Source organism: Stegostoma tigrinum, chromosome 5 (genome assembly GCF_030684315.1).
Source record: "Stegostoma tigrinum isolate sSteTig4 chromosome 5, sSteTig4.hap1, whole genome shotgun sequence".
Lineage (NCBI taxonomy): Eukaryota > Metazoa > Chordata > Chondrichthyes > Orectolobiformes > Stegostomatidae > Stegostoma > Stegostoma tigrinum.
The window spans coordinates 27109021-27132870 of NC_081358.1; the positions used below are offsets into that span (position 1 = coordinate 27109021).

The 23850-nt window shown below is 44.8% G+C and overlaps 1 protein-coding gene across 5 annotated transcripts in view; it reads right to left on the reverse strand.

Annotated features, from left to right (window-relative positions):
• LOC125451688 (ATP-binding cassette sub-family C member 8-like) overlaps positions 1–23850 on the reverse strand; it is a 156669-nt gene that overhangs the window by 86649 nt on the left and 46170 nt on the right. For all 5 annotated transcript variants that reach the window (XM_048529168.2, XM_048529167.2, XM_048529169.2 and 2 more), the window contains 3 exons: positions 19292–19400; positions 12327–12367; positions 10703–10813 (listed from right to left, as the gene is read on the reverse strand). In XM_048529168.2, coding sequence (XP_048385125.2) covers positions 10703–10813; positions 12327–12367; positions 19292–19400 — 261 coding nt within the window. The remainder of the gene's footprint in view (positions 1–10702; positions 10814–12326; positions 12368–19291; positions 19401–23850) is intronic.

Sequence of the window (23850 nt, forward strand, 5' to 3'; positions counted from 1 at the left end):
CCGCACCCCCATCTACCTACTAACCTCATCCTACCTCCTTGACCTGTCCGTCTTCCCTGGACTGACCTATCCCCTCCCTACCTCCCCACCTATACTCTCTCCACCTATCTTCTTTACTCTCCATCTTCGGTCCGCCTCCCCCTCTCTCCCTATTTATTCCAGTTCCCTCTCCCCATCCCCCTCTCTGATGAAGGGTCTAGGCCCGAAACGTCAGCTTTTGTGCTCCTGAGATGCTGTTTGGCCTGCTGTGTTCATCCAGCCTCACATTTTATTATCTTGGAAGCTCATGGTCTTTTTTGTGAGCAAAGCGTAGATGTTCTGTGAAGTGGTGACCCAGTCTACGCTTCGTTTCCCCAACATACAGCAGACCACATTGTAAGCAGCGAATCCAGAAGACCAGATTCTAGGAAGTACAGACGAAGTGTTGCTTTACATGGAAGGTATGTTTGGGCCCCTGGATACTGGGGTTGGTGGAAACCATGTGTCTACTCTTTTACTGATCAGAGCTTTTTATGATGTCCATTAGTCCATCCCTTCTGGACTTCTCGTTCACAGAATTATTGCAGTGCAGACAGAGGCCATTCAGCTCTAGGATTCACTGCTCTTCAAATGAGCATCATTATCTTATGGCAGTTTCCTGCTTTCTCCCCCTTATCCCTGCATGCTATTTCTATCAAAATAGCCATCCAATATCCTCTTGAATACCTCAATTGAACTTGCTTCCATCACATTTCCAGGTAGTGTTTTCAATATTCTAACTATTTGCTGAATAAAAATGTTTTTCTCACATCACCCTTGCTTCTTTTGCATACTTTAAAATCTACGTCCTCTCGCTCTTGTTCCTTTTATGAGCAGGAACATACATCCTATCAACTCTTTCCAGTCCACTCTGAAAACCTGTGTCAAACCTCTCCTCAGCTTTCTTTTCGACAAAGAGAACAGTCCAACTTCTTCAATTTATCCTTATAACTAAAGTCTGTCATTCATGGAACTATTAATTCTCACTCACATTTCTGGATTGAATTCCAGTCACCATTTTTTTGTTCCACCTGACTGATATCTCCCTGCAATAAAAACCAAAAGAACTGTGGATACTGTAATTCAGGAACAAAAACAAAGTTGCTGAAAATGCTCAGCGAGTCTGGCAGCATCTATGGAGGAGAAAACAGAGTTAACGTTTTGGGTCCGGTCATCCTTCTTCAGGGCTGATAGTGGCTGGGAAAATGTCGGTTTATATGCAGAAAATAGGGAGGTGGGTGGGCTGGAAGTAAATAGGATAAAGCCCAAAGAGAGAGTAAGACAGTTTGACAGACAAAGGAGTTGCTAACCATCAGGTTGGGAGGGTGAGTGGTTGTTAATGGGAACTGTTAGTGACTAATAACAGGGGGTGTGTAGTGGCAGCCTATGTGGTAACAGGGCCTGGGACAGGGGAGAGTTTAAGCCCTAAAATTATTGAACTCCCAAAGTTGAGTCCGGAGGGCTGTAGGGTCCCCAAGTGGAAAATGAGGTGTTGTTCCTCCAGCTTGCGTTGGGCTTCATTGGAACACTACCAAGCCAGAGACAGAGATGTTGGCCAGGGAGCAGGGTGGTGTATTGAAGTGGCAGGCAAAGGTAGGTCAGGGTCTTTTTTATGCAAGCGGAACGTAGATGTTCTGTGAAGCGGTCACCAAGTCTATGCTTCATTTCCACAATGGAGAGGAGACCACATTGCGAGCAGCGAATGCAGCAGACTAGATTCTGTGAAGTGCAGGTGAAGTGTTGCTTCACCTGGAAGGTACGTTTGGGCCCTTGGATACTGGAGAGGGAGGAGGTAAATGGGCAGGTGTTGCACCTTCGCCGGTTACAGGGGAAGGTGCCGTAGGGCTGTGGGCAGGTGTTGGGGGTGAAGGAAGTGTGGACCAGGGTGTCCTGGAGGCAACAGTCCCTGCGGAACTGAGGGGAGGGGAAGGAAATGTGTGTCTGGTGGTGGCATCTTGCTGGAGGTGGCAGAAATGGTGTCTGATGATCTTCTGGATGTGAATGCTGGTGGGATGGTAGGTGAGGATAAGGGGATCCCTATCGTTGTTGCGGGAGGGAAGAGAAGGGGTGAGGGCGGAAGTGCAGGAGATGGTTCGGACCCAATTGAGGGCCCTGTCGACAACGGAGCTGAGGAATCCTTGTTTGAGGAAAAACATGGACATTTCAGAGGCTCCCTTGTTGGCCTCATCCGAACATATGTGAAGGAGATGAAGGAACTGAGAGAATGGGATGGAGTCTTTACAGGAAATGGGGTATGAGGATATATAGTCCAGGTAGCTGTGGGAGTCAGTGGGTTTGTAATGGATATTAGTGGACAGTCTATCCCCAGAAATGGAAACAGAAATGTTGAGGAAGGGAAGAGAGGGAAGCAGCACTGATGATATCATTGATGTATTGGAAGAAGCGTTGTGGATGGGAGCTGGAATAGGACTGGAACAAGGAATATTCCACATATCCCACAAAGAGACAGGCATTACTAGGGCCCATGCAAGTACCCATGGCAACCCCTGTTACCTGAAGAAAATGAGACGAGTTGAAAGAGAAGTTGTTCAGGGTGAGGACGAGCTCAGCCATGCGGAGAAGGGTCGTGGTGGGTGGGGATGGTTCAGGTCTTTGCTCCAGGAAGAAGCGAAGAGTCCTAAGACCCTATTCTGGCCCGCACACACAACTCTTTCTCCGATACATCGATGATATCATTGGAGTTGCTTTCCTCTCTAGTCTAGAATCGGAAAACTTCATCAATTTCACCTCCAATTTCCACCATGCCCTCACTTTCACCTGGTCTTTCTCTGACTCCTCCCTTCCTTCCTCAACATTTCTGTTTCCATTTCTGGGGATAGACTGGCCACCAACATCCATTACAAATCCACTGACTCCCACAGCTACCTAGGCTATACATCCTCACACCCGACTTCCTGTAAAGACTCCATCCCATTCTTTTCAGTTCCTTCGTCTCTGTCGCATATGTTCAGATGAGGCCAACTTCGACAAGGGAGCCTCCAAAACGTCCACATTCTTCCTCAACCGAGTCCGTTGTTGACAGGGACCTCAATTGGGTCCGGCCCATCTCCTGCATTGCCACCCTCACCCCTTCTCTTCACTTCACTTCCTCAACAGTGATAGGGTTCCCCTTATCCTCACCTATCATCCCACCAGCATCCACATCCAGAAGATCATCAGATGCCATTTCCACCACCTCCAGCAAGATGCCACCACCAGAAACATATTCTCCTCCCCTCCCTTGTCCGCCTTCCGCAGGGACCGTTCCCTCCAGGACACTCTAGTCCACACTTCCTTCACCCACAACATCTGCCCACAGCCCTACGGCACCTTCCCCTGTAACCGGCGAAGGTGCACCACCTGCCCATTTACCTCCTCCCTCTCCAGTATCCAAGGGCCCAAACGTACCTTCCAGGTGAAGCAACACTTCACCTGCACTTCCCATAATCTAGTCTGCTGCATTCACTGCTCTTGGTGTGGTCTCCTCCACACTGGGGAAACGAAGCATAGACTTGGCGACCGCTTCACAGAACATACGTTCCGCTTGCATAAAAAAGATCCTGACCTACCTTTGCCTGCCACTTCAATACACCACCCTGCTCCCTGGCCAACATCTCTGTCTCTGGCTTGCTACAGTGTTCCAGCGAAGCCCAATGCAAGCTGGAGGAACAATACCTCATTTTCCGCTTGGGGACCCTCCAGCTCTCCGGACTCAATATTGAGTTCAATAATTTTAGGGACTAAACTCTCCCATGTCTCAGTCCCCCACCCCACACACCAGGCCCTGTTACCACATAGCCGCCTCCTGTTGTAAGTCACTAAACAGTCCCCATTAACAACTACTCACCCTCTCAGCCTGATCGTTAGCAACTCCTTTGTCTGTCAAATTGTCTTTCTCTCTCTTTGGGCTTTATCCTATCGTTTACTCCCAACCCCACCCACCCCCCTATTTTCTGCATGTAAGCTGATGTTTTCCCAGCCACCATCAGTTCTGAGGAAGAGTGACCGGACCCAAAATGTTAACTCTGTTTCCTCCTTCACCGATGCTGCCATACCCTGCTGAGCTTTTCCAGCAACTTTGTTTTTGTTCCTGATATCTCCCTGCAGTGCACTGCTTTGTTCCTCATAGACATCTACATGACCAAGTGTTACATGCCATCTGTGAACTTCTAAACTGAGGCTCCTACAACTCGGTTTTAATCATTGATCTAAATCATAAAACAGTGGAACTTCACTACAAATTGCTTCTGCACTCTCTCTAATCTGACTTTCCCATGTGGTGGCCACAACTAAGTTCTAGCAAGTGTGTTGCACAAGGTCAGCATTATCTCCTTGCTCTTGTACTCTGTGTCCCTAATAATAAAGCAGACACTTCATGTTTAATTAACTGCTCTCTTTGCCTGTGTTGCCATTTTCAACGATCTGTGCACATATGCCCACAAGTTCCAGCAGAGGGGCAGCCGGGAAGGAAAGCAGTGAGTATAAATACTCACCCTTCGACGCCAACGGCCATTTTGAGTGCGAGCAGCAGCAGAGGTAAGACGGACCCGGAAGACTGCAGCTAAGGTAGAGCAGTTTATTTTTAAAATTACTTACCGGTAGCGGGCAGCGGTGTTTTTCCTCTTTCAGAGAAGGAGCGGGAGCAGCAGAGGAAGTGACGAGGACCAGAGGGGCAGCCGGGAAGGAAAGCAGTGACCGTATATATCAGCAAGGCGGCTAAACCCGAGACTCTACAACTGTAGTGTCTCCCACCCGCCCTCCTCCTCTAACCTCGTTAATAAGGTAAGGTTCATTCTAAACTTTCTCTATTGAATATAAGTTTGTTATTAATTTGTTATTATTACTTGACGTAAGCTTTCTACTTTAGTATTGAGTGGGTGTTCAGATAAGTGGGGTATGGATGCTAGGGCAGTTGCTTGCTCCTCCTGCAGAATGTGGCAGGTGGGAGATGTGGCACACGTCTCCGCTGGCTACGTCTGCGGGAAGTGCACCCAACTACAGCTCCTTGAAAACAGTGTTAGGGAAATGGAGCTGGAGCTGGATGAACTACGGATCGTTCAGGAGGCAGAGGGGGTAATTGAGAGGAGTTACCGGGAGTTGGTCACTCCTAAGGCTCAGGACAAGGATAGATGGGTTACAGTTAGGGGGAGGAAAGGGGACAGACAGACAGTGCAGAGATCCCCTGTGGGCATTCCCGTCAGCAATAAGTATACCATTTTGGGTACGCCGAGGAGGGGGGGATGACCTACCAGAGGAAAGCCATAGTAGTCAGTTCTCTGGCACTGAGCCTGACACTGTGGCAAAGAAGGGAAGGGGGCAGAATAGAAAAGTACTCATGGTAGGGGACTCGATAGTTAGGGGAATCAACAGGAGATTTTGTGGTCAGGATCGGGATTCCCGGAAGGTATGTTGCCTCCCTGGTGCCAGGGTCCGGGACGTCTCCGATCGGGTGTATAAGGTTCTAAAAGGGGAGGGCGAACAGCCAGAAATCGTGTTACATATTGGCACTAATGATATAGCCAGAAATAGGATTGAGGATGGAAAAAGTGATTTCAGGGAGTTAGGATGGAAGCTGCGAAGCAGGACGAACAGAGTAGTGTTCTCTAGTTTACTACCGGTGCCACGAGATAGCGAGGCGAGGAACAGGGAGCGGGCGCAGCTTAACACGTGGCTAGGCAGCTGGTGTAGGAGGGAGGGCTTCAGATATGTAGATAATTGGGATGCCTTCTGGGGAAGGTGGGACCTGTACAAGGAGGACGGGTTGCATCTGAACTGGAAGGGGACCAATGTCCTGGGTGGAAGGTTTGCTCGAGTAGCTCGAGAGGGTTCAAACTAGTATGGCAGGGGGGTGGGAACCTGAGCTGTATACCGGAGGTGAGAGTTGATGCAGGTGAGGCAGTAGCAAGAGGTAGACCAGCTAGTGGGAAGGATTTTCCTGGGAAGGAACCAAGGGATCAGTTAAAGTGTGTTTGCTTTAACGCAAGGAGTATCAGGAATAAAAGTGATGAACTTAGAGCATGGATCAGTACCTGGTGCTATGATGTTGTGGCCATAACAGAGACATGGGTTTCTCATGGGCAGGGATGGTTGCTGGATGTTCCAGGGTTTAGAACATTTAAAAAGAATAGGGAGGAGGGAAAAAGAGGAGGGGGTGTAGCACTACTAATCAGAGAGGGTATCACAGCTACAGAAGCTTCCATTGTCGAGGAAGATCTGCCTACTGAGTCAGTGTGGGTGGAAATTAGGAACAGCAAGGGAGTTGTCACCTCGTTAGGGGTTTACTACAGGCCCCCCAATAGCAGCAGGGAGACTGAAGAAAGCATAGGTCGACAGATTTTGGAAAAGTGTGGACGTAGTAGGGTTGTTGTAATGGGTGACTTTAACTTTCCTAATATTGATTGGAACCTCCTTCGAGCAGAAGATTTGAATGGAGCAGTTTTTGTAAGGTGTGTTCAGGAGGGTTTCCTAACTCAGTACGTTGACAGGCCGATGAGGGGAGAGGCCATTCTAGACTTGGTGCTTGGAAACGAGCCGGGGCAGGTATCAGATCTTGTGGTGGGAGAGCATTTTGGTGATAGTGACCACAACTGCCTCACATTCTGCATAGCTATGGAGAAGGAGAGGATTAGGCAAAATGGGAGGATATTTAATTGGGGAAGAGGAAACTATGACGCGATTAGACATGAGTTAGGAAGCATGGACTGGGAGCAATTGTTCCATGGTAAGGGCACTATAGACATGTGGAGACTGTTTAAGGAACAGTTGTTGCGAGTGATGAGTAAATATGTCCCTCTGAGACAGGCAAGAAGGGGTAAGATAAAGGAACCTTGGGTGACAAGAGCGGTGGAGCTTCTTGTGAAAAGGAAGAAGGTAGCTTACATAAGGTGGAGGAAGCTAAGGTCAAGCTCAGCTAGAGAGGATTACACGCAGGCAAGGAAGGAGCTCAAAAATGGTCTGAGGAGAGCCAGGAGGGGGCACGAGAAAGGCTTGGCAGAACGAATTAGGGAAAACACAAAGGCATTTTACACTTATGTGAGGAATAAGAGAATGGTCAAAGAAAGAGTAGGGCCGATCAGGGATAGCATAGGGAACTTGTGTGTGGAGTCTGAGGAGGTAGGGGAAGCCCTAAGTGAGTTTTTTGCTTCTGTCTTTACGAAAGAAACGAACTTTGTAGTGAATGAAACCTTTGAAGAGCAGGTGTGCATGCTGGAATGGATAGAGATAGAGGAAGCTGATGTGCTGAAAATTTTGTCAAACATTAAGATTGACAAGTCGCCAGGCCCGGGCCAGATTTGTCCTCGGCTGCTTCGGGAAGCGAGAAATGCAATTGCTTCACCACTTGCGAGGATCTTTGCATCCTCGCTCTCCACTGGAGTCGTACCTGAGGACTGAAGAGGGGCAAATGTAATTCCTCTGTTCAAGAAAGGAAATAGGGAAATCCCCGGCAATTACAGACCAGTAAGTCTCACGTCTGTCGTCTGCAAGGTGTTAGAAAGGATTCTGAGGGATAGGATTTATGACCATCTGGAAGAGCATGGCTTGATCAAATGCAGTCAACACGGCTTTGAGAGGGGCAGGTCATGCCTCACAAACCTTATCGAGTTCTTTGAGGATGTGACTAGAAAAGTTGATGAGGGTTGAGCTGGGGATGTGGTGTATATGGACTTCAGTAAGGCATTTGATAAGGTTCCCCACGGTAGGCTCATTCAGAAGGTCAGGAGGAGTGGGATACAGGGGAACTTAGCTGTCTGGATACAGAACTGGCTGGCCAACAGAAGGCAGCGAGTGGTAGTAGAAGGAAAATATTCTGCCTGGAAGTCAGTGGTGAGTGGGGTTCCACAGTGCTCTGTCCTTGGGCCTCTACTGTTTGTAATTTTTATTAATGACTTGGATGAGGGGATTGAAGGATGGGTCAGCAAGCTTGCAGACGACACAAAGGTTGGAGGTGTCGTTGACAGTATAGAGGGCTGTTGTAGGCTGCAGCGGGACATTGACAGGATGCAGAGACGGGCTGAGAGGTGGCAGATGGAGTTCAACCTGGATAAATGCGAGGTGATGCATTTTAGAAGGTCGAATTTGAAAGCCGAGTACAGGATTAAGGATAGGATTCTTGGCAGTGTGGAGGAACAGAGGGATCTTGGTGTGCAGATACATAGATCCCTTAAAATGGCCACCCAAGTGGACAGGGTTGTTAAGAGAGCATATGGTGTTTTGGCTTTCATTAACAGGGGGATTGAGTTTAAGAGTCATGAGATCTCGTTGCAGCTCTATAAAACTTTGGTTAGACCGCACTTGGAATACTGCGTCCAGTTCTGGTCGCCCTATTATAGCAAAGATGTGGATGCTTTGGAGAGGTTTCAGAGGTTTACCAGGATGCTGCCTGGACTGGAGGGTTTATCTTATGAAGAGAGGTTGACTGAGCTCGGACTTTTTTCATTTGGAGAAAAGGAGGAGGAGAGGGGACCTAATTGAGGTATACAAGATAATGAGAGGCATAGATAGAGTTGATAGCCAGAGACTATTTCCCAGGGCAGAAATGGCTAACATGAGGGGTCATAGTTTTAAGCTGGTTGGAGGAAAGTATAGAGGGGATGTCAGAGGCGGGTTCTTTACACAGAGTTGTGAGAGCATGGAATGCGTTGCCAGCAGCAGTTGTGGAAGCAAGGTCATTGGGGACATTTAAGAGACTGCTGGACATGCATATGGTCACAGAAATTTGAGGGTGCATACATGAGGATCAATGGTCGGCACAACATCGTGGACTGAAGGGCCTGTTCTGTGCTGTACTATTCTGTGTTCTATGTTCTATGTTCCTCTGTTCCTTCACCCCTTGTGATTTGTACCCTCTACTTTTATAATGTCTCTCAATGTTATTCTGAACAAACCTTACGTTTCTCTGCATTGAACTTCATCTGCCCACTTTTCCTCCCACTCCAAACTGTCCATGTTCATTCGGAGTTTCATTTTGTCCTCCTCATGGTTTGCAATTTTTTCCAGGCTTGGTGCTACTTCAAACTTTGAAATTGTCCCCTGCATACCAAGATCCAGATCATTAATATATCAGGTAAAGCAACTATCCCAACACTGAACCCCTGAAAACTTCACTATAAACCTTCCACCAAATCCAAATAAATCTATTAGCCATTACTCTCTGTTCATTATTATTGTCAATTTTGTTTGCACACTGTTACTGCCCCTTTTATACCATGACCTATAACTTTCCTCACAAATCTTGTGTGACACCATATTCAGTGCATTCTGCAAGTCCACAAGCACCACATTAAAATACTTACTCTTACTGAGACATTCCAATATGTCTTAAAAAATACTCTAGCAACTTAGGTGAACATGATTTCTCCTTTAGAAATCCATGCTGACTCTTCCTAATCAACCTAACTTTTCCGCCTGACTACTAATTCTATCTCAAATAATTGTTTCTAAGATATTTCTCACTACTGACACTACATTGACTTTTGAAGAGAAAACAGAATTTCCACATATCAGGGAAAGATGCTTACAAATCTGGTGTTGATTCTTGTATATCTAATTCACCTTTTCTTTTCACTCTCTGCACAGTTATATTTGCAATATTTTAACAAAATTGGTTAAGATGATAAAGGATGCAATTTTCCCTTCAGTGGAGGTGAAAAGCGAGGGGGGCGGGACGGCAAAATAATGAGGTGACTCTGCCCTGGACAGGTACTCACTCTCTCGTCACCACCTCATGAATTAAGTTATGGCCAAGCAGGTCCATGTGCAAATCTCTTGACCCATCAACAATTAAGCCCATTAAGTAGTTAATTGATGGTTACCTTTGTTTCAAAAAGGGTACCAGTGATCTACAGGAATATGGCAGCTTTTCAACAGAATGATGAAGGAACTTGAAGGGCTGAAGGGCTAAATTAGATTAGATTCCCTAGTGTGGAAACAGGCCCTTTGGCCCAACAAGTCCACACTGCCCCTTGGAGCATCCCACCCAGACCCATCCCCCAAAACCCACACACCCCTGAACACTACAGGCAATTTTTAGCATGGCCAATCCACCTAGCCTGCTCATCTTTGGACTGTGGGAGGAAACCGGAGCACCCGGAGGAAACCCATGCAGACATGGGGGGAATGTGCAAACTCCACACAGACAGTTGCCCGAGGCTGGAGTCGAACCCAGGCCCCTGGCGCTGTGAGGCTGCAGTGCCAACCAGAGCCACCGTGCCACCCTGATGGCAAGTCTCAAAAACTTGGTTTAAAATAAGGAGAGTTTGAAAATTTGAGGAGTGGTTTAAATTAATGTATTTAAATAAAAGTATTCATGGTGCAGATACAGAAAAAAACATTTCCTTTGGGAATTCAGAACAAGGGAACAGAATCTTAGAATCAGAGGTATGCCATTTAGGAGAGAATTCACTCAAAACATTGTAGAAATCCATAACCTCCTCTCACAAAAAGCTGTAGACATTGAATATATTAATATTTTCAAAACTGGAGATTGAAACATTTTTGGTACATATTGATAAAGGGATGCATAATTACCTGGCTCAGGTTCAGGTATGTTCCTACTAAGCAAAGCTCTCCAAGATACTAATCGTTCTTAGTACTGAAAAACATAATTACTTTTTGGCTGCTTTCTATACCATGTGACTCTAATCTTTTGAGTGTATTCATGATAAATGACCAGCTTGCAACTTACCATTGGGAGCAAGTAAAGTGGAGCGTTAAATTTATCAAAGAGTGCCAAGGCTGTAAAAGCCTTGTTGGCAGTCAGCGGTGTTCCACTCACGCTAGAATAAATACTGAAAGTCTAAATATAAAAACGAAAATAATATTAAAAACAATTAAACTAAAGGTCTCCAACATTATTTGCCTCACAGATTAGACCATTAATATTGTAGATTCAATTTGTAATTTTTGCTACACAAATCATTTGTATTTTTTCAAGTGTACTCTTTAAATGTATACATATTTTAAACTGCAAAAGAATTCAAACTTAATTTTGTAAAATAAATGAAACTTTTAATTTAAAAACAATTTTGAATCCTGACTAATTGCTTGTGGCTACATTAAAATACAGTTCAATGAAGTGTTTTACTTAACAAAACATTAACTTCAAGACCTAAATCTTTATGCACATTCTGTGGATGTGTTTAAAATGATGCCGCTAGTGAAAATAGGACTATAATCAGACATTGAATTCACATCAAATGCATTCAAAGCAAAAATAGCTGATGTCAAAATAATATTTTAATAATTTTTCCAATGCGTCTACTTAACAACTGAATGCTGACTGGCATGAAAAGATGGTTCTAATAGCTAGCACTGCACTAGCACTTCAATTACACAGAAGAGGCACACAATCATTAAAGAAGTTATAGCTACGACTGCAATTTTTGTGGACACATCACAATTAATTTTTTACCCTTCACAAAACTCAGCACTCTGGCTTATGATCAAACTGAGCGATTACAGCCAAAAGTGCAATACAAAGAATTTCTGTAATTCCAGTTTTTAAAATTGGAAATCAAGCGTACATCTAGATCAGACTTTCAGGTCATTATCCATGATACCCTGAGGCTTTAAAGTTCACATCACTAAGAGATTTGTATTGTGTGTTAATTTCTAATCAGCAGAATCTGTTGCTGCTCATCAGTCAATAAGGAAAGAAAGTTTTAATTAATTTGTAAATTGCCATCAAATCTACCTTCATAGATACATACTATTTATAAAAGAATATAAGCATGCAAATAAAGTCATAGAGCTATAGAGTAATACAGCACAGAAACAAATCCTACTGCTCAATAAATCAATAAATATCCATCAAATTAGTTTAACCATCTAAGACAGAAAAGCTAAGTGTTTAAAATATTTCAAATACAGCCCTCCATCAGAACTCAGTTCACAGTTCAATTTTGGTGACAACAAAAACATTACTCCTCTTTTCTCTTTCAGATGCTGAATGTTTCCACAACAATCTTTTTTTAAAAATCAAACTAAATACATAGCTCACAACGTTATGTTTTTCCAACATGGTTTGGTATCCCAGAGTAGGTAATTCATGAAATGATTCTTTAAAGCCTGCTAATGAGCTGCATACAAGTTGATATATTTAGACTGGTAACTCAACAGTATTCTCAAAGTGGAAGGAGTAAGCCAAGGGAATGTGATACGAAATTAGTCTCATCCTAAACGCCAAACTTTGCACTGTCGGTGAAGACCTATGAAAAGTCCATCATGCTAGTATGCTTCTGTTGAAGCATTAACCTCCATTACAATAGCCACAGTTAAATATAAATGATGAATTAAATGGATTTACCCACCACCATTGTTGCAAAAATGGGAGTCACCTGGGTAAGAAACACTGCAAAGACAGTTTTAAAAAACACAAAACATTCAATAAAATATTTATAAAAAGTTCTTTTTTATGTCAGAGTTTATAAAGTATAGAAAATTAAAGAACAAAAACGCTGTACATTTCTAATAGTGAGAGCCATAAACAGCTTCAATCACAGGAATTCAATATTCATCTATTTCAATCTTTGTAGCTATTTGCATAACTCTAGTAGTTGTGTACTAAATTATTATAATAGTTTAATTCAAAGTCTTAGAATGAATTTTTTCTTATACCCTAAAAGGTTACATATTGTTTACACGAGAATTTATTTGCATAAAACTAAATCATAATTTTTTAAAAAATTAACGTGTCAAGAAATGGGTCATCATCCACCCCATCCTTCAGAAAAGAATCCCAAGTTGTTGGTATTATAAATTGGGCCCCACAATTTACATTTAATCATTGGTTCATTAGTTCTGAAATGTAGCCCTACAGCAATTTTATAGCTGCTAAGTACCAAGTCCCAGTTATTTTTTTGATTTCTTGATTTCAAGATCTAAACAAAACAATAAAAATAATCTTGCATAACAGGATGTAGATCTAGATAAACACAACAAGCCAAGCAAACATCAGAGGAGCAGGAAGGCTGACATTTCGGGCCGAGACTCTTCTTCCGGGTCTAGGCCCGAAACGTCAGCCTTCCTGCTCCTCTGGTGCTGCTTGGCCTGCTGTGTTCATCCAGCTCTATGCCTTGTTATCTCAGATTCTCCAGCATTTGCAATTCCTACTATCTCTAAAATAATCTTGCACTCAGCTTTTAGCACCAAACCTTGCAGTGCACAATTTCCCATATTCCACCATACAAAAGCCAACTTTTTTTAAAAAAAACTTGCATTTTGTTAGCAGTTTTATGATTTTCGGATGGTCTAACGTACTTACAACTTTTACTTTTGAAGTGTTGTTACTGTTATGTTATAGCAAGTATAGCAAACAATTTGCACAAAGCAAGTTCCCATGCCTTGATTTCTTTTAATGACATTGAATGAGGGATACATAATGGCCAGGAATGAAGACCATACTGAAGTATACAATATATTTATTTCAAAACCATTCAAAATTTAAACTTGTGAGTAAATGAGAAGTCAAAGTAAAATAAATTTATTTCCTGCGGTAGCACATTCATACTTAACAGTGTGGTCATTTAATTTTTATTCAAGGTGAACATAATACAAGGAGTGCATTTCAACAAGAACTTCTCTAACAAGCTCTAGATTTTCAAGCTGGTGACAGTTTGCATTCGCTTGTTTCCATGGGTATCTATTTTCCTACTCTGTTATTGTTACTGTCAGCTAAATGTTTAATTAGCCATCTAACAATGCACTGAAATTATGCAGGGTGGCAACATGGCTGAAATCTGTAGAAATTGATGCCACTTGTAACCTTTTGTTGGGCAAAGACAAATGAGGTTAGGTCTTCCAATCTAAGGCAATGATTTCGCCATTACAATAAGGTCTTGCATAAATCCTATTGCCATAGCTGCTGTACAGACTCAAAGCTTACCACACACAAGGCCATTGTCTCTTCAAGTATGCACTGGATCTTTGCCAAAGCAAACTGATTCCACTCATCTTATATTTGCACTATATTAAGTCCTATGTACTATTCAAAGAATTATTCAATGTTCCCCAAAAAGAAGCAATGCTTTCTGCTTCTCTAATTTTCTGTATTGAAGCATTCAGTGCTCCAAAGCACTTAATACAAAAAGAATTTCTACAAACTCTCTTCTTACTCTTCATTATTTTCAATTGATACTCCCTTGTCATAAATTCTATTACATGATGGAATAGTGCTCCATTGTTCAATATGTCAAAACTCTGAAATACCCTCAGCCTTTTGCAGTATGGTGAAATAGCTTCTGTAGCTCAAGGTTCTAGTCAGGCATTATCCTGATGAGCTGAGAGCTCAAATGAACAGTTCATAGCTGCACACAATACTCTTTGACTTAACCTAACCTGCCTTTGTTAACTATAAAATGCTCATTGTGGTCTACCTGAGGATAAGCCCTAATTCAAGTGTCTCACTTGCAATTCTTGAACCACTTATTAGAGAAAAGAATGTTATTACCCCAGCTGATGGCAATTTGGACAGGTCAGATCCTAGAACGAAACCTAGTTTGATAGATTCTATCTTTAATTTTTGCAGCTATTTAGCTTGGTGGTTAGTCATTGAAATATATTCACATGAGACTGCAGATCCTCTTTAAAACATAACTTCATTACACAAAACAGGAGATAAACAAAGATAACATGTGTATAACAGATAGAAAGATCCTGGGTGGAATCTTACAGGGGCCTGAATAACGTTGGCTGCAGTGAGAAAACAGGGAGAATCAAAGGAGAAGTCCAGCAAAGCCTAACTTGGCAGCAGGAGAAATTAGCTGCATTTTCTAACAGACTTCCAAGCATAAACGAGATTCTCAATAGGCATATCCCTGCTACTGAACAAGGGGGATATCACTGAAACAACAAATGATGGCGAGCACAGCTGGTCATCCATGGAGAGACAGCAAGCTAAAGTTTTGAGTCTAGATGACTCTTCAACAGAGCTGAAGTGAAGTGTGGAGGCGACAGCATATATGCTATGGTTTGGAGGTTGACGGAGTAGTGTGTGTAGGGTCCTAGTGAAGAAAAGATGTTGATTGTTCAGATTAAGTGAGTGATCAGAATGTCAACATGGCAGAACAATGGAGTGGCTCCTGCCAGACTCAAAAGGACTGAAGGTGGGATGGGGAGAGGGAAGAACATAATAAAAAACCAGAAGTAAAAAAAGAAATGGTTCACAATTTAAAGCTGTTGTACTCAATTTTATGTCCAAAGCACCTAGTCTGAAGATAAGATGTCGTTCCTCCAGACTGCATTGAGACTTGCTGGAACGTTGCAGCATGTCAAAGACAGGCAATGTGGGCTTGCGAATAGGATGCTATGTTAAATTAGAGATAATGGGAACTGCAGATGCTGGAGAATCCAAGATAACAAAGTGTGGAGCTGGATGAACACAGCAGGCCAAGCAGCATCTCAGGAGCACATCCTCCGACACTTCCGCCATCTACAATCCGACCCCACCACCCAAGACATTTTTCCATCTCCACCCGTGTCTGCCTTCCGGAGAGACCACTCTCTCTGTGACTCCCTTATTCGCTCCACATTCCCCTCCAACCCCACCACACCCGGCACCTTCCCCTGCAACCGCAGCAAGTGCTACACTTGCCCCCACACCTCCTCCGTCACCCCCATCCCAGGCCCCAAGATGATTTTCCATATTAAGCAGAGGTTCACCTGCACATCTGCCAATGTGGTATACTGTATCCATTGTACCCGGTGTGGCTTTCTTCTACATTGGGGAAACCAAGCGGAGGCTTGGGGGCCGCTTTGCAGAACACCTCCGCTCAGTTCGCAATAAACAACTGCACCTCCCAGTCGCGAACCATTTTAACTCCCCCTCCCATTCTTGAGATGACATGTCCATCATGGGCCTCCTGCAGTGCCACAAGGATGCCACCCGAAGGTTGCAGGAACAGCAACTCACTCCACTTGGGAACCCTGCAGCCCAATGGTATCAATGTAGACTTCACAAGCTTCAAAATCTCCCCGTCCCCCACCGCATCCCAAAAACAGCCCAGTTCGTCTCCTCCCCCCACTGCATCACAAAACCAGCCCAGCTCATCCCCTCCCCCCACTGCATCCCAAAACCAGCCCAGCCTGTCTCTGCCTCCCTAACCTGTTCTTCCTCTCACCCATCCCTTCCTCCCACCCCAAGCTGCACCTCCATTTCCTACCTACTAACTTCATCCCACCTCCTTGACCTGTCCGTCTTCCCTGGACTGACCTATCCCCTCCCTACCTATACTCTCTTCTCCACCTATCTTCTTTTCTCTCCATCTTCGGTCCGCCACCTCCTCTCTTCCTATTTATTCCAGAACCCTCTCCCCATCCCCCTCTCTGATGAAGGGTCTAGGCCCGAAACGTCAGCTTTTACGCACCTGAGATGCTGCTTGGCCTGCTGTGTTCATCCAGCTCCACACTTTGCTATGTTAAATTGACTGGCAACACTGAGAAGGGAAATTGTTGCTTACTGGTAGCCAAACTGAAGGTCCTGCCTGATTAATATGCAGGCTCTTATCCTACCACTTCCTGTGAGGTAGCCAATGACTCAAAGGTCTTGACATAAAAATATGAGCAGGTAGTTGGGGACTACTTGTTCCTCGGACTCCTACCTCCTGCATCTCAGAATACACTCCTTAGGCAGTCACAGCACCTGCTACACATCCGAGGACCTTGGTAATAGCCATTTGGCAACAGCCATTTGGCAACCTCCCCACATCATGGTACATCCCCAATACACTTACAAATACACTTCTGCATCTGCATTCTGAGGCACTCCAGCAGCTATCACTGCAATTCTATTGTAACGACATTTTATGCACATAGACAGACAGCCAGCTGAGGTATTGGACTCGGCTGCATCTCAGGTCTGTTGGCTTGCTCCCCATTAGCCATCCTGGATGTTCACAGCATCTTTCTCTTGCCTTTCTAACTTTGCCCCCTCAGCTAGAGCTACAAGGATCATAGTGTTTTTTTTCATTAATTCATAGCATTGAGGGCACGCTGGCGAGGCAGCATTTATTGCTCATCTCTAATTGCCCAGAAGGTAGTTAAGAGTCAACCACATTGTGGTGGGTCTGGAATCATGTGTAGTCCAGATCAGATAAGGATGGCAGCTTCCTTCCCTAAAGAACATTAGTGAACCAGATGGATTTTTCCTGACCATTGACAATGGATTCATAATCCAGGTATTTATTGAATTCAAATTCTACCATCTGCCATGGTGGGATTCAAAGCCAGATCCCGAGAACGTTATCTGGGTCTCCGGATGAACAGTCTGTTGATAATACCACTAAATGATAGCAAGAACTGCAAATGCTGAATACCAATAGGCTATTGCCTCCCCAACTTCTGTCTTGCCTTGCCATTCAGAACAGACACAAGGCCCGAAAGCTTGTCATGGATGTCATCAGTATGCAGTCAAGGCAAGAGAGACAAGTCAGGGGCTCCTAGCACAGTAACTCAAGGGCAGCCTCAAGTTGCAGTCCAGGGGGTTTGCCATAGTCAGTCAACCCCTTGGGGAGATCAGGGTCAGGATCTGCTTCCGAGGGTGAGGAGACAAATGTTGGGCAGCCCATCATCTGCCTTGCCTCATTCGGCCTTATTGGGGGCTATTTTCTCCTATTATGAGAAAAAGGGAGGTAAAAAGGGAATTGGCTTTTAGTGCTGGTACAGGTCAGGGAAAAATTTATTCTGCGTTATTCTGAACAACTAAGTAGGCAGCATAAAGGCATGCAGGGTTAGTGTGCGGGGAGTTGAGTGAGAGCATACGGAGGAATAGTGGTACAGCGTGAGTAGAGCAGTAGCAACAGCGTGAGATAATTTACCAGGCTTCACGGAGAGAAATTTTCTTCAAAACGCAATGAAATTGAGCTAGCTAAAAAAAAAGTGTATCATTCAGTCCCTTAATACTTTGAAGATTTCTATCCAAACTCTTCTGGCTTTCAAGTTCCATATCTAGAAACCTCCTCCACTAAGGTGACTGGGTCCCCTGAGTTGAACTAGAAAAGTACTTGGTTCTTCAGCAACGAAAAAATTATTCTCTTCTGAACTGAAACTTCGGCACAGAGTTTGTGTGCTGGAGGACGAACCAATGGTTAAGCACCAGGATTGTTTATACTAGGAGGCAGTCACACAGCTAAAGAGAGGATCTTCTGATTTGATTAGTGATCAGGGATTAGGGTGTAATTCTGGGTTTGGCCGATAAGGGATCACAGAGGGCAGGAGTGTCAGCTTCTGCAATTATTCATTAGGTTTGACATTCTCTCAGCCTGTTTGAAAGTCAGCAGGGTGGATGTGCAAACTAGCCACAGCACATGAAGCCATTCAAGCTGGGAAAACAACAAAGAATGTAGTCGCTTTCGGTGACAGTAAAGTTATCATAGCCCCAGAGAACAATAGGGCTGTTCTCTCAATACAGAGAAATGACTGGTGGTGGCTTAACCTGAAGGTCACCATGCTCAGATGAGGCACAAGGTTGAGAAGGTTGGATCTTCATGGTAATCTATAGGTATACTGAGAGAGGGCAGAGAGAGGGCAAAGAGAGAGAGTCCAGCCAGCTGTGTTGCCTGCACGGTGCCAGAGCAAGAGACATAAGCAGAGTGCTGGAAAAGGAAACTGTGGTGGAATAGGGAAGATCACTATGTTCCAGCATAACTTTTCTGCTATTAAACTTTATGCTTTGGCTAATAGACATTACCAGGAACAGTACCCCAACTATGAACATCCATTAATGCAAAACTGAACAACAATCATCTGTTGAAGACAAGATAATAAAATGTGAGGCTGGATGAACACAGCAGGCCCAGCAGCATCTCAGGAGCACAAAAGCTTTTGAGAGATGCTGCTGGGCCTGTTGTGTTCATCCAGCCTCACATTTTATTATCTTGGATTCTCCAGCATCTGCAGTTCCCATTATCATCTGTTGAAGACAGTAAGGATGGCAGATGCTGGAAGCTAGAGTCAATAAATGTGCAGCTAGAAACACAGCCAGTCAAACAGCATCCAAGGAGCAGGAACGTCAACACTTCCGAAGTTCTGGCGAAGGATTTTGGCCTGAAACATTGACTTTCTTACTCTTTAGATGCTGTTTAACCAGCTGCGTTTTTCCAGCTCCACATTTATTGACACCAGTCATGTGTTGCAGTGTCTTTAATTCGGAATACAATTAAAATTTTTATGCGCTAATTATTGGGCAAACATAAAACTCATTCATCCGCAAGACAGAATTACACAACATTTGTAAGCAGTTCATTCTTAAATTGCATAAATGGTCATGGGTAATACTCACATGTTGCAATGACATAAACAGCTCCTTTCAGCATGTACTTCAGCTCTTTCTCCCTTGCCACTTCAATAGCCTTGACAAATAAGCCTTCCCAGCTGTAAAGCTTCAAAAGCTGAAAGACATAAGAAATAACGTTTAAATAAGAATTCTGTTAAAAATTATTTGCGTAACTCTTCCTAATGTAAAAGTTGACAAAGTTAGGCCTGTACAAGGCAGTTGGAAGAAAGAGCAGCACACACAAAATCAAGGACTAAAACAAATTTGCTGGAAAAGCTCAGTTGGTCTGGCAGCATCTGTGAAGGATAAAACAGTTAATGTTTTGGGTCCGGTGACCCTTCCTCAGAGCAGACAAAACCAAACAGGTTTGAGTGGGAGCAGACAGCCCTTGGTACCGAATAATTACTTAAAGCCTTCACTCATTCCTTAAATAATTTTGTGGTAAATCATTACCACGCATATCAAGAAACAAACCCAAGGCATAGTTTTAATACCTTAGGCAAGGGAATAGTTACATTCTACATCATCCGGCTTCATCAATTTTCTTCCAAAATTAAACTTAACAATGCAACAAAAGTGGGGCTCTTCAAGGACAATGCATGCTAAAAAAGGGTGCATCTTCAAATAATGATAGAGCTTACTTTTATATAAAGCCTTTCACAAACTCAAGAGATCCCAAAATGTTTTTACAGCCTATGCTGAATTGTGATAATGCAGCAAATAATATTTGCAACACAAGATCTTGACAAAGACCAAATAAACCAAGGACAAAAAAAAACACTAGTCTTAACGCAATGGGTGTGGAATAGCATGGGGCAACACCCTCCTCTCTTTTAATAATACAATGGGCTTTTTAATTTCTGCAGAAGAGGACTGACTGGGCCTTGACTGAACTTCTCATCCAAAGCAAAACACTAATAGTGAAATTCTCCCTCAGTACTGCACTGAAGTGGCAGTCTAGATTATGTGCTCAAGACTTTCTGATTTAGGGCAAAAATGCTACCACTCAGCCTAGGAAAGCATCTTAAATAGCAGCACAGAAACACTTTCAGAGATAGTAGGAACTGCAGATGATGGAGAATTTGAGATAACAAGGTGTAGAGCTGGATGAACGCAGCAGGCTAAGCAGCATCAGCGGAGCAGGAAGGCTGACGTTTTGGGCCTCAACCCTTCTTCAGAAACACTGTTTGGCACAGGAGCAAACTAAACATTTGTTGCAAGAATGATGCATTGTGCAGAAAGACAGAGTAAAAAAAATTGCTAATCACCTGACTGCACAAAGCTATTATAGTAGATAAGTCATTAGACAGTGTCCAGCTCAAAGGCCTCAATAACTATACGACAGTTATTCAATCGGGCCCTTGTAGGGGACTTGTAGTGCTCCTATTGCTGAAGCAAGAGGCCTGGGTTCAAGTCCCACGTTCTCAAAAGATATATAATGACAACTCTGGACAAGATGATTAAAAACTATCTACAACATTTCCAGAGAACATATAAATTAGACAGGTCAAACAAGGGGTTTTTTAAAAAAGCATCAGAAGCAATTTTATCCCAGATTTTCTGGAAACAATTGAATAGAAAAGCACTCTCCTTTTACACCTCTGCAGGAATAAAAAAATCTACAACTGTGAAGACTGAACCATTGGTTTCTCACTGTATGCATTCAACTCAACACAGGCTTCAAAGGGAAACTGAATGCAAACTGTTTCACTGTGCACCCTGTATTGTCACGTTCTGCAGGGATACTGCACAATAATTCAAGTCCCATTATTCCTGAAGTCATCACAAATGTGAAAATTAGATTAACCACTGGAATTGCCAAATTCTACCTAACTAATGTCACACTGAAGCCACACAGCCAGTTGGAGCTTTTGCACACTAGCACACTAATGTCCAGTTATAGAGGTTATTGCTGCATATAGACCTCCGATGTCCGCAAAACAATAGAAATAACCATAGGGAATACAGTACCTGTTTTATGTGAGTTAAAAGCATGTGCACACGGGCGTGCATAACTTTCAATGGAGGAGGTCGTAGACTACACATACATGGCCTCCAGAAGAAGCTTCCTGTTTAGAAGGCAGGCTGCCTCCTTTGAAATCAGATTGTGGAGTGCCTAGTGATAATGGGAACTGCAGATGCTGGAGAAACAAGATAACAAAGTGTGGAGCTGGATGAACACAGCAGGCCAAGCAGCATCTCAGGAGCACAAAAGCTGACATTTCGGGCCTAGACCCTTCATCAGAGAGGGGGCTGGGGAGAGGGAACTGGAATAAATAGGGAGAGAAGGGGAGGCGGACCGAAGATGGAGAGAAAAGAAGATGGGTAGAGAGGAGAGTATAAGCGGGGAGGTTCGGAGGGGATAGGTCAGTCCAGGGAAGATGGACAGGTCAAGGAGGCGGGATGAGGTGGTAGGTAGGAAATGGAGGTGCGGCCTGAGATGGGAGGAAGGGATGGGTGAGAGGAAGAACAGGTTAGGGAAGCAAAGACAGGCTGGGCTGGTTTTGGGATGCAGTGGGGGATGGGGAGATTTTGAAGCTTGTGAAGTTCACATTGATACCATTGGGCTGCAGGGTTCCCAAGCAGAATACTAGTTGCTGTTCATGCAACCTTCGGGTGGCATCATTGTGGCACTGCAGGAGGCCCATGATGGACATGTCGTCTGAGGAATGGGAGGGAGAGTTGAAATGGTTCACGACTGGGAGATGCAGTTGTTTGTTGCAAACCGAGTGGAGGTGTTCTGCAAAGTGGTCCCCAATGCAGAGGAAGCCACACTGAGTGCAATAGATACAATATACCACATTGGCAGATGTGCAGGTGAACATCTGCTTGATATGGAAGGTCATATAATGGCCTGGGATAGGGGTGAGGGAGGAGGTGTGGGGGCAAGTGTAGAACTTCCTGCGGTTGCAGGGGAAGGTGCCGGGTGTGGTGGGGTTTTTGTGGAGTGTGGAGCAGACAAGGGAGTCGCGGAGAGAGTGGTCTCTCCAGAAGGCAGACAAGGGTGGGGATGGAAAAATAGCTTGGGTGGTGGGGTCGGATTGTAGATGGTGGAAGTGTCAGAGGATGATACGTTGTATCCGGAGGTTGGTGGGGTGGTATGTGAGAACGAGGGGGATCTTCTGGGGCCGGTTGCGGCAGGGACGGGGTGTGAAGCATGTGTTGCGGGAAATGCGGGAGACGCGGTCAAGGGCGTTCTCAACCATTGCGGGGGGAAAGTTGCGGTCCTTGAAGAACGTGGACATCTGGGACGTGCGGGAGTAGAATGTCTCATCCTGGGAGCAGATGCGGCGGAGGCGGAGGAATTGGGAATAGGGGTTGGAATTTTTGCAGGAGAGTGGGTGGGAGGAGGTGTATTCTAGGTAGCTGTGGGAGTCAGTGGACTTGAAGCAGACATCAGTAACTAGCTGGTTGCCTGAGATGGAGATGAGAGGTCCAGGAAGGTGAGGGATGTGTTGGAGATGGCCCAGGTGAACTTGAGGTTGGGGTGGAAGGTGTTGGTGAAGTGGATGAACTGTTCGAGCACCTCTGGGGAGCAAGAGGCGGCGCCAATACAGTCATCAATGTAACGGAGGAAGAGGTGGGGTTTCGGGTCTGTGTAGGTGCGGAAGAGGGACTGTTCCACGTAACCTACAAAGAGGCAGGCATAGCTTGGGCGTATGTGGGTATCCATGGCCACCCCCTTTGTCTGTAGGAAGTGGGAGGAATCAAAAGAGAAGTTGTTGAGGATGAGGACGAGTTCGGCTAGGCGGATGAGGGTGTCGGTGGAGGGTGATTGGTCGAGCCTGTGGGACAGGAAGATGTGGAGGGCCTTCAGGCCATCTGCATGAGGAATACAGGTGTATACGGACTGGACGTCCATGGTGAAAATGTGGCGGTGGGAGCCAGGGAACTGGAAGTCCTGGAGGAAGTGGAGGGTGTGGGTGGTGTCACGGACGTAGGTAGGGAGTTCCTGGACCAAAGGGGCAAAAACGGAGTCCAGATAGGTGGAGATGAGTTCAGTGGGGCAGGAACAGGCTGAGTCAATGGGTTGACCAGGGCAGGCAGGTACGTGGATTTTGGGAAGGAGATAGAAACGGGCTATGCAGGGTTGGGGAACAATGAGGTTGGAGGCTGTGGATATGTAGAGGTCAGTGCGCCATACTACCACTGCGCCACCCTCGTCTCGTCCGCAGCCTCAACAACTTCTCTTTCGATTCCTCCCACTTCCTACACACAAAGGGGGTGGCCATGGGTACCCGCATGGTCCCAAGCTATGCCTGCCTCTTTGTAGGTTACGTGGAACAGTCCTTCTTCTGCACCTACACAGGCCCCAAACCCCACCTCTTCCTCCGTTACATTGATGACTGTATCGGCGCGCCTCTTGCTCCCCAGAGGAGCTCGAACAGTTCATCCACTTCACAACACCTTCCACCCCAACCTCAAGTTCACCTGGGCCATCTCCAACACATCCCTCACCTTCCTGAGCCTCTCAGTCTTTATCTCAGGTAACCAGCGAGAAACTGATGTCCATTTCAAGCCCACTGACTCCCACAGCTACCTAGAATACACCTCCTCCCACCCAC